Consider the following 11,196-nt stretch of genomic DNA (forward strand, 5'->3'; position numbering starts at 1 on the left):
AAATTTACGTAAGGTGACAGAAACTGTTCTGAAATTTAATGTGAATTAAATTGCAATCCGAAGATCCAAAGGCTCTCATATACCATTAGCTGCTGGCTTTAAGCATTATCAATAAAATAGATCCTATACCACACTATACACAAAGAAAAATGTAAGCCACACATATTAAATACATAGTCCCAAATCATTCTAACAGATGAGCAATATTTAATTATATTATAGGCAATAAAGGGCATTATATAATACCAATCATATACAAGTCCTTTTTCATTCAAACTGTCAAACTGAAATAAAACAGAATGGAGCAATGACTTCCACTCACATAGCCAAAAGAAACTTCAAATGATTCTTCAGTAAGCTATGTGTGGCTCTGTGTGTGTGTGTGTGTCGGTGGGGGGAGGGGGAGCCACAAAAAAATAAAAAAGCTCAATCATGATGGCTACCTTCAATAAGAGACCAGGTCCCTAAGAGTTTTCATTTTATTTTTTAGTTTTAAAAATCTACAGCAAAAAGGCTAAGTGTACAGAAGCTGGCAGTTAACAAAGGCAGTTTTCATGCTGACAGAAGAAAATAACTGTAAATGAAACTATTTTGTCATCGAGACTTCTCTATCCATTATAATCAGGTATAACAATATACGCAATGCATAAATGAGTAGGTATCCCCAAAAGAACCAGTAACTGACATCACTAGGAACTTCAAAATATTTACAGCAGATGAGAACCATATACTTACCCAAAGTAGGATGTAAATTAAAATTTAATTCTCTATACAGAACTGTGTCCAGCAGAGCGGCTACATCTGCGGATATAGCACATGCATTGCATAAGGCAGTATTTTGGTGGACAGGCTACAGTCCCAAAAGGGGCACAGAAAAGTTCCTGCCCACAAAAGTCTTGAGTGAACAACCCAATCTAAAAGTTATTCCTAATCTTCACCCCAGTCATTCACTATAAGAATTAAGATAAAGGAAGAGGAGTACACAATCAAGTTTTGAGACGTTAGTAGGCTGCTGTGCATTGCAGAGGTATGGATTACTCTTTGGACTGCATCTGCGATCATATAGAGGGAAGTCAGAAATCAGACTTGCAAGTATACAAGTGTAGTATTGACCTGTGCATCCTTCACTAGACCTACTCCCTTTTAAGTATTCATTTTAAAAGTCAACTGCTTTATCTTATTCTGTCTAGTCTTCCTTAGCAACACAAAATGCCTATGATTCTTGAAATAAACTGTGAGACATTACACCAGCGTTCAGTGTCATACACATAATAAGCAGTATGCTATCTTCCTTTCGATTTTTTAAACAGAGAAAAACAAATCACCGATTCTGACAAAATTATAGCATGATCTACATATATGACTCAAAATAAAATCACAACATACAGCAAAGATAATTTTACTTGGCATTTGTTAGTACAGGCTAAAAATTCACATGCTTGCAAAAGTGGAGATAAAACAACAATGAGCAAATTTGTAAGTCACCAGGAAGCTGAAGGTTTGGGGGAAAGGTAGCTATTTCCACTTTAATTTTGTCCCTTGAGTAGTGGTATGGGAGCAGACTCAAGAACAAAAAATGAGAGCAACCAAGGATAATTTACTAAAATTCACCTTAAAAAGATTGAATCTGCCATCTTGGATCTCTGCACCTGGTGTAACTTCCATAGTACAGTCTTCGGCCTAAGTTAAATAACATATTCCCCATTAAGATACCACGTAATTTTTAATTGATAGGCCATATAAAGACAAACTAGCTGTGGCCAATCAGTGACTTGAAACTACAAACATCAGATAATCATTAAATAGGAAACTCTGAAAGGGAAGGAATGGAAACAAACATTGTAAAAAGAATGGAATTAAACTATAATATAGTATTTAACCACCTTTACAGGGAAAAAATGACTTATTTGGGGAATAAAAATGGGACAGTAGAAAAGGCAGGTATATTCTGGAATGTCTACTAATTACCGTAATTTTATTTGTAGTAGAGGTAACTGGTATAACTTCAAGTCCCATTCGTATCCTCTTTTGTTTTTCACAGTAAGCTTTCCAGGTATCTTCATTAAACCCATAATTAAAATAATCAGAAAGATCAGCACCTAAAAATGAAACACATTTTTAGTGTACAAATAGTTCAATTCTATTTTTAGTAGCATCATTATAATAAACTATAAAAATCTAAATTTAGAATTCTATCAGTCATAACACCAATTCTGTTTACCTCTACAAAGCAACAGGAGTACAAAAAATTTTCATCAGAATTATTTCCTTTAGAAATGGATTAAAATAAAACATACAAGTCTACTTTTACATAAAGCAAAGGTATTATAAAATTTAATAAGTCACATTATCATTATGTGGTTAAGAGAGCTAAAATGACACAAAAAAATTCTAAATCAATGTTAAAAAAAAACCACTTTTCTAATGACTGTTTACACTAAAACCCCACAACAATCTTACCCGGTTTACGCCATGGTTTATCTTCAAACGAATCCAAATCTACCTCCAAGAGTGGAACTCCATTAATGCTTCCAGGTGCATCAAGGTCTACCCCTTTGACTTTTGTTCCTATTTGTAAATTACAAAATATTACCAAAGTTATATTACTAAGAAACTGAAAGATACTAATAGAAAACATTGATACCTTTTTACTACTGTTACTAAATATGACAATGGTTCCATTTAAAACATTAGATTGATGTTCATATATGCTGGTAAGGTCAAATTTTATGGTGTAACTTAAGATATTCTGGATAGAGGTTAGGAATTGTTTACTTCCTGTAACAATAGAAAACTGCTAACCGTCTTTGTTGTAAATCACTGTTTTTGTGACCTAAAAAGAGTTTCTACTGTTTTAAAGGGTTATATGAAACATGCAAGTGGAAAAGTAAACAAACACCACATGACAAGTGCCCTATGTGGCCGACACAGCTTACAGTATTTATTATCTAGACCTTTACAAAAAAGTTTGCCCATATCTGGAATTTAGGGTCAAAACCTGCTCTTTATTGAGTTTACAATCTATATACGACCTATCCAAATATGCGTGGTATTTTCCTATTTATGCAGCTTCAAGCACAAGCTTTACCTGTTGTTCCATAAACTCTGCTTCCTGTCTTGATGTTAAGATTTACAGGTGTTGTTCCATAACTCCTACCAAAAAAAAAAAAATTATCCTGAGAAAATTAAAAACAGTACTGTATTCACTATAAGCCCATATAGTAACTAGTAGACATACATTTTATAAAATGTTTTAAATTAGTTAACATGCCACTGCTCTGTAAATTAAAAAAAAAAAATTTTACACTTGATGTTAGCCAAAAGACTGAGAAGTGATTAAAAAAATTTTAATGTCTGACTTGTTTAATACCTAAAAACCCCTATGCCACTAACTCAATTACCCACTGTAACAAGCTTCTCAAGAAAACTGGCTAGTTAAAAAAAATATATACCTTATCATGATTTCCTCATCTCCCAACATTAATCTAAAGCTTGTCTGAAACCTGTCATATTTAGTAAATTCAGTGGACAGCAATCATGGGAAAATTAAAGTTCTGCCATTTTATTCCCAAAGCCAGTGACCTCCATTTAGTCCTTTCTACATTTGACATTATTTATAAATTGTTTCATATCCCCCATTAATACATCCATAAAGTGAAGGAATTTACATGAAATTAAAAAAGAAATAAATCTACAGTGAAAGCAAAACAGTATTTAGCGGCAAGTAGCAGATTAATAATTCAAGTAAAACACTACGGAAATTTCCACAAGGCTAGTTATGTTCCATATCTGGGTGACAGTTGCATAAATGAATGTGTATGTATGTATGCATACGTGTATATACGTGTATCAGTATCAGAAGTAATACTGAATTGTACTTTTAAAAAAGTATATACTATACAGAAACAAAATTTGCAGTTAGTCAGGTTTACTCATTATCAGTTGTGTATACGTGACCAAGTCATTTAAAACCCAATGGACCTTTCATAAATTTTCTATAATAAAGTTTACAGATAGCTCTCACTTTTCTGTATAATGTACTATTGTATAAGCAGAAAAATCAAATACACTATAATAAACTTATAATTATTGGAGAAATTAAAGAGAAGGGTCAATTCCCACAGAATAAATGTGAGACCTCAAGCTGTAGACCATGTTTTTGATATTACTATACTCTTGCTATGTAATTTGGCTCTTTAGCCTTCAAAGTCTAGCAGGACTTGTGAAGATCCACTGCCTTTGGTTTGCCTAATAATTTCCAGGTTTTTGTCTCCAATATAATAAAAAAAATTTAAATATTTATTTATTTATGCATTCAAGAACTGGGGTATAGGTCAAAGGTGGGTGTTGGAGGAATTAAGAGGATTCACCAGAGACAAAGTAGTGAGTAGAACAAACAGATGTACTGATATACATTGCTGAGGGGAGCAGCAAGAGAGAAAGGTCCGCTGCACCATGTGGGTGACCTCCCTGGCTGGGGATCGAACTAGTGCTACAGGGGTTTCAGATAACTTCATAGGGCTGCGCTTTAATCCTCTGAGCTACCAGCGAGGGCCGAGTATCTTTTCCTAATATGAGTAATTTAGTCTCCTTAAAAAGTTACTAGGGGGCCCTCCCCAGTGGCAAGGCAGGTTAAAGCACTGCACTAAGAAGCTTAACCCACCTCCGCATGAGTTCGATTCCCACCTGCCCCGGAAGTGACCACATGGCATGGCAGACCTCTTCTGACCTGCCCGCTGCTCCCCTCAGCAGTGTACTTTGTCGTTCTGCCTATTCTGCTCCCCACTCTGTCTCTGGTGGAGCCTCTCGCTGCCCCTGAACCTCTGGCCTGTACCCCAGTTCTGTATGCACAAATAAATAAATCTTTAAACAAAAAAGTTACTAGGATTTTAAAATCATATAGGCATGCTATACTACAAAACTAACCATGAGAATAACTAACTACCTTTAAACTTCCTGGAGTATTTTTTTTTTAATTTCACTTAAAAAATATTAAATTATATGCATATACTGGTTGATTTCTGATAAAGTTTTGTAAAGAACTATAGTACAATTAATGAAGAGACTCGATGTTTCCCATGCACAGTATTATATTCTATGTTCAATTTGAAAAGGGTAGAAAACATTAACTCTTACTAAACCACCGAACAAAACCACAATCTTCATTTTAATATCACTCCTCCCCTTTACTCTTTCTGAAAGATTTGTTATGTGCTTAATGAGTCAATACCAGTCCATTCACTTGTTCTGGTTTATGGAATATAAAATTTGAGACAACATATGGGCCTAAAAATCCTAAAAGATAATTAACAACTTGGAAATATACACTGTGAAGAGAAAACACTTTTGATAGTCTTCTTATTGGAAAAAAATTTAAAACCTAACTTAAGTCTGGATACATAGAATAATAAAAAACAATATAGATGCAACTGCATTTCAAAATTTTCTTATTCTAACTAAACAACTTGTAGTACTCAATTCATTTATTTAAAAAATTTATGTTTTAACATGGAACATATTAACATAGCTAACATGCTTCCATGTAACTTTGACCTAATTAACTGTTCCTTTCAGAAAAATATTTTCATGGTGATATTTTTTCAATTGAGATCTAATTCCCATATCCACACATTGTGTTCAGATCTGATATATTCATAAATTGCAAAATATTTACCACAGTACATTAACAACCATTACCACTCACAGTAGCACATTTTCTCTTAACAACTAATGGTAAAACTTTAATGTGAGTTGTTTCATACCATACCAAGATGGAAAATGTACAACAGAATCAGCCACTGAAAGTTTTACAGAAACACAATACCTCTGCTATAAGCATACAATTGTTCCTTAAAAATAACTTACCCATACTGTGGTGCTCCCGTTTTAATGTCTCCTATAGTGACATGAACATCATCCTCATCATCATCACTGTCGCTATCACTATCATCTTCAGTCTCAGTCACTTTCTATACCAATATAAACAATTACAAAATACATTCAATAATCTAGTTCAACATCTAACTGAAAAAGTAGCCATTGTGTCTTTTGAACTAGTTAGTTTTAGAAAAAAGCAACAAATTCACAGCATTGCTACCTATTTCAATGCATTTATAATTGACATTTTACATAATAAAAAGATCAAGAATGTGAAATAAAAGTTTTTCAGCAACATCTTTTTGTAAGTAACTCATGTTTTTTGTTTCTGCTTTTGTTAATTATAACTGCCTCCTTGAACAAAGGATCTAAGGCAATGCACTGATAGCTAAAGATAAAACTGTAAAAGTAAGCATTTCAAGAATTCTTGGCAAAAAGAGTATGAAAGTAAAAAAACAAAAACAATAGTTGTAAAAGCAATAGTGTCATATTAAAAGCAGCAAATAGTTAAAAGGGCAGCCACTAAGTCATGACATCCGCTCACACCAAGGTAAGGTGCTGCATTGCAAATGGATGAGAAAACACTTTTTTCTGAATGAAAAAAGTCACACCTATAGAGATTTTACTTCACTCCAAAAGGTTCCCTTATGCTTAGTCAAGAAACAATAAATAAAAAAAGCCAATACCTAGGCAAATATTTTTTCATATAAAAAGTTCAAACATGAGGAAAAGCAATTTACTTCTTTTCAGAATGCTAAAAGAGCATTCACACCCAAAAACATCACTTCGAATCGGAGACATCACATCAGATATTGTAACATTAAAAATTATTTGCTAACATGATGATGCTCAAACTTAGGTTGCAGGACTCAACTAAAAGCAATAAACATGGGGTAGGGAAAGGAAAGAAGTAGACTTTGAGCCTTTCACATATTCTATTTCCAGCTAAATCTCTTTCCATTAGTCTCATTATGTAACAAAGTAGATGTAAAAGAGATACAGAAAGTCACTTTAAATTCTGGCTTTCTATCTAAATGAACTGAGAAATCTACTAATAAAAGATTTTAAGCAAGGAAGTAAATGTATTTCAAAGCCCAAGGTTACCGGCTTGGGGACTCCATTTTCAGCAGTTTCATCTTCAATTCCAGATGGAGGATTAGCACTAAAAACAACAAAAATAAGTATATACATGCCTGGTATTACTGAGGTATAGATTATGCTGACATTTGCATCCTGCTTATACAGGCTTCTAAGTATCCAGAAACAAATTCAACTAGCTTTATATGTCACAAAATAGTATGTTAAAGATAGCTAACGCAATGCTAACGCAATGATATAAATGAAGATAGCATAAGGCAATAGTTAAGAAGTACAAAGGTTTAACAATGAATCAATCAGTCAAAGGGAAGCTGGGGTGAATTCGAAAAGGGCGCACTTAGGTAGGGCAATGTTAATGGTATACTAGGTGGGTAAAAGAACACAGGTTTGGCAGAAAACAGTCTTCCCCTAAGACTTTTAAATTGACTACCATTAAAATGCTGTAAACATGATATATGCCTTTTCAGAACAATGATAATTTTAATTCCATCCAACAGTTCTCCATATAAAGTTTCAATAACGAATCTGAAGAAATTTGACAGTGATGCTCAGAGAAGGCAGAAAGTTTTTCTCTAATAAATTTAATCAAATTGAGAGCTAAAGAATTAACATTATAAAGCATATTCAATCAGAAAATAAGCCTTGACAACTGTAGCCAAGAATATTAATGGAATAAAGATTATCTCATAAAAAATATATTTATACCATATAATAAACTAGTTTCTTGATCAACTGAGAAACATGGTATAAAGAAATACTTAAATCACTTTTATAACTATAAACTATATAAACCCCAATCTTGTAGCTGAGATACGGGTCAGGAGCTGGGATAGATAATTCAAAATCAAATACAATTTCAGAATATGTAACAATGTGGGAAAAAATCTTCTTAAAAAAGTATGCTTTTGGGTATGGAAGAATACTGAAATTTCAGATTCTTCTCAGCTGTTGTTACTTCCTCTTCATGTCTTCCCTTTTCAAAAATAAATTTACTGATCTACAATTCACATACCACACAATCCATCCATACAGCTATATAGCTTTTAGTATATTTTCAGAGTAATACAAACCATCACAACTATCTAATTCCAGAACACTTTTATCACCCATCCCAAAAAAGCTTTGTATACATTTGTCCTTAACCCCAGTCCTGACAATCATTAAACTATAATAATAACTATGTGGACAGATTTATCTATTCCATACATTTAATACATATAGAATCATAAAATATGTAGTTCTTTCTAACTGGTCCTTTCACTTACCATGTTATCAATGGTTCATTCATATTAATACTTCATTTCTGTTTACTGTCAAATAGTATTTGATTATATGGAAACACCATTTTATCCATCCACATTAGATGAAAATTTGAGCTGCTTTCTTTCATTTATGGATATTATGAATAATTTTGATAGGAACACCAATGTACAAGTTTTTGTACAGGTTTGACTTCACTTCTTTAAGACATGTACTGGGGAGTGGATCATATAGTAACTCAGTTTAACCTGTTGACAACTGCCAGAGTATTTTCCAAAGTGGCTGCATCATTTTATAATCTATCTGTATATTAGAGCTCTAATCTCTTTCATACAATCTGTATGAATAGCAACAAGAAAACAACCTCACCAATACCAACTTTTACCTTTTATATTTTAACTATTCTGGTGGATATAAAGTGGTTATTTTCTATACTTTTAAACCTAACATTCTTTAAAAGCACTTTTTTAAACCTCACTACAGGGCAGTAAGGCATACAGTGAGAGTAATGTCAGCAGATTCATGTAATTTTATACAGGAGTTGCTTTGAAGTTCAAATAAGTTTCTGACCCCTTTTGTCCTACAATAGTCTTATTTGTTTAATAATCTAACCAAGAAAATCAACCAATTTAAAGTAATATAAAATGTTGAAAAGTTATCACCAAAGTGCATTACAACATGAAAAACATTTATTGTAAAAGTAATTTCAGAGGTACTTTATTTTTTTAGCTAAAACTTTTTTTCTCAGCAGTTTGCTGGCTATACTGTATTCTCTACTACTGAGCTCACATAAGAGTAAAGAGTAAAGAACAGTGAGAAGTATTAAACCCTCACTTCAAAGATTTTGTCCCCGCAGCTACTAACAAGTAAAATGGTGTTAAATTAGGTTCTGAAGTAGGATATAGCTCTATGAGTTTCAGTGTCTTCCACCCTTTAGTCAAAATGCTATAATTAAGTCAATGACTATAAATGAAACAGTTCTCACAAATTTGTTAATGGAACTACTCTTCACACAATCTTTATAAATAGCAACAAGAAATTTCACTAACCTGGCATTTTCTTCTTCTGGCCTTTCAACTTCATTTTCATCTAACAAAAAGAATACATACATAAATAAATAAAATTAACAAACAAACCACTCTTAAAGAAACCAGTATTATGAAAAAATCTGAAGTGATCATCACAAGCACTAACCTAGGTCCTTTGCCAAATCACTGTGCACATGCACGTCCCATGGGCCTATAAGCACATCCAAAGTTAGATCACCTTATAATGACTTAACAAGATATGTCTTAAGAAAAAAAAAAAAGGTCAGTTTTTATAAAATTAAGCTTAGTTTAAAAGGTACTGAAGATTTCTAGATGTTTGTACAAAAGTCCCTACACATTTACATTTCAAACAATATTACTGTATGTTGCCTCCACACTTTACAGGTTGAACAAAATCAAAGCTTGTCAAAGTCACATCATCAAGGAGTCGCAAGGTGCCCAAACAGCACTCTAAGACAATTAAGAACACACAAATAGTAACTTTCAAATCTAGTGTAACAGACATGGGACTGTGACTTAATGAAACTTAAAAGCCAGATGTCAAATAAGTCCCCTTCCAGAAGTAAGTAGAAAATGCACTACATTTATTTCGAGAAACACAAATATATGAGACGATACTGAAAACTATAAGCCTAAGGGACACGAGGCACTTCTATGATGTGGGTTAAAGCGCAGTCTCTGGAAAAAGAAAAACTTCACCTTAATACAGGAGACATTCGGGGTTTTCTTTATGGGCCATAATGTATTCCATCTTTCTTTCTCTCTTAATTAATTATTTTTTAAGCACGACTTTCAGACAAGGAGGTACCCTTGCAGGTGCATTCCATACAAAACCATCAAGAAACAAGACGTTAGTTTTACAGCATCAACTTTATTGAGCTATTACAGAAAAGTGTTTCTGAAAGGGACAGAAAAGGAACCCTGCACGTAGCCAAGGGGCAAGAAGAAACACACCAACATACCTCAGTTGCGATATAAGAAACAAGAGTAAAGAGCCGCCGGCCAGCCCGGGTGCGGAGCAGCGACGCGGGAGCCGAGCCCAGCCCGGCCCGGCCCGGCCCGGCCCGGCTCGGCCCGGCCCGGCCGTAGCGCAGGGGTGCAGGTTGGGGGCGTGGGTTGGGCGGGAGCCGGCGGGGGCGGGGGACGCGCACGCCGCGCTCGGCCTAAGTCAGGCCGGACCAGGCTCCGAACCACAGGGCCCAGGCGGCGGCGGCGGCGGGAAGGGTGCGGGACGCCGGCCGGGAAGGGAGGCCCGAGAGAACCCGGGAGAGAGAGAAGGGACAGGAAGTTCCGTACCGCCATAGAGCCACTCTTCCTCCTCATCCCCTCCGGTCCCGCCGCTCATCTCCGACACTAGGCGCTCGACCTCGCCGGCCGACATGGCCGCCCCAAGCACAACTTATAAAAGATGGTGATCAACAGCCCCCTCCAACCCCTTCCCCAGCCTCGCTGCCCGGGGGCGCGAGTGTGGGGCTGACCCGCCGAAGAGCGAGGGAACGAAGAAAGCGCGAGACTCAAATCCCAGGAAGGTGGCCGCGGCCGCGGCGAAGGCGGCGACGAACAGCGAAGACGCCAGCGCTGGTCTGTCTGCGCACGCGCAGAAGCAATCGAGCGGCGCGGCGTCTCTAGGTGGCTTCGCTTCCGCGGCGCGGGCACCTGGCCCGACTTGCGCGTGCGCAATGCAGTCGGTCCCGCCCCTATGGAACCCCGCTTGGCCTCCATAGTGAGGCATTTTTACCCGGCCTCTGACTTAGGCTAGGATTCCCCTCCCCCCAGGCTTCCTTCTAATAATCAGCATTGCTTCTGCGGCCTTTTACACTCCGTTGTTCCTTTCTGCCCTTGATAGTTTGTCTTCACTGTTTCCCTCTGTGAAGTTCTAAAAGATCTTGTTTCAGTCTGTGTTTGCACATTT

The 11,196-nt window shown here is 36.0% G+C and overlaps 1 protein-coding gene across 7 annotated transcripts in view; it reads right to left on the reverse strand.

Moving 5' to 3' along the window:
* FIP1L1 (factor interacting with PAPOLA and CPSF1) overlaps nucleotides 1-10,883 on the reverse strand; it is a 54,930-nt gene extending 44,047 nt beyond the window's left edge. For 3 of the 7 annotated variants that reach the window (XM_004681293.2, XM_012724173.1, XM_012724172.1), the window contains exons 1-9: nucleotides 10,581-10,858; nucleotides 9,430-9,474; nucleotides 9,285-9,324; nucleotides 6,982-7,039; nucleotides 5,866-5,969; nucleotides 3,089-3,153; nucleotides 2,461-2,568; nucleotides 1,969-2,099; nucleotides 1,612-1,680 (exon numbers count right to left, since the gene is read on the reverse strand). In XM_004681293.2, the coding sequence (XP_004681350.1) occupies nucleotides 1,612-1,680; nucleotides 1,969-2,099; nucleotides 2,461-2,568; nucleotides 3,089-3,153; nucleotides 5,866-5,969; nucleotides 6,982-7,039; nucleotides 9,285-9,324; nucleotides 9,430-9,474; nucleotides 10,581-10,665 (705 nt within the window). In that variant the 5' untranslated portion in view covers nucleotides 10,666-10,858. Of the gene's footprint in view, nucleotides 1-1,611; nucleotides 1,681-1,968; nucleotides 2,100-2,460; nucleotides 2,569-3,088; nucleotides 3,154-5,865; nucleotides 5,970-6,981; nucleotides 7,040-9,284; nucleotides 9,325-9,429; nucleotides 9,475-10,580 lie in introns of all 7 variants that reach the window. The other 4 variants (XM_012724176.1, XM_012724175.1, XM_004681294.1 and 1 more) reach the window with 3 other exon arrangements.
* Between the last annotated feature and the right edge of the window lie 313 nt (nucleotides 10,884-11,196).

This window comes from Condylura cristata, unplaced genomic scaffold, assembly GCF_000260355.1.
Source record: "Condylura cristata isolate star-nosed mole 26May11 unplaced genomic scaffold, ConCri1.0 scaffold00012, whole genome shotgun sequence".
Lineage (NCBI taxonomy): Eukaryota > Metazoa > Chordata > Mammalia > Eulipotyphla > Talpidae > Condylura > Condylura cristata.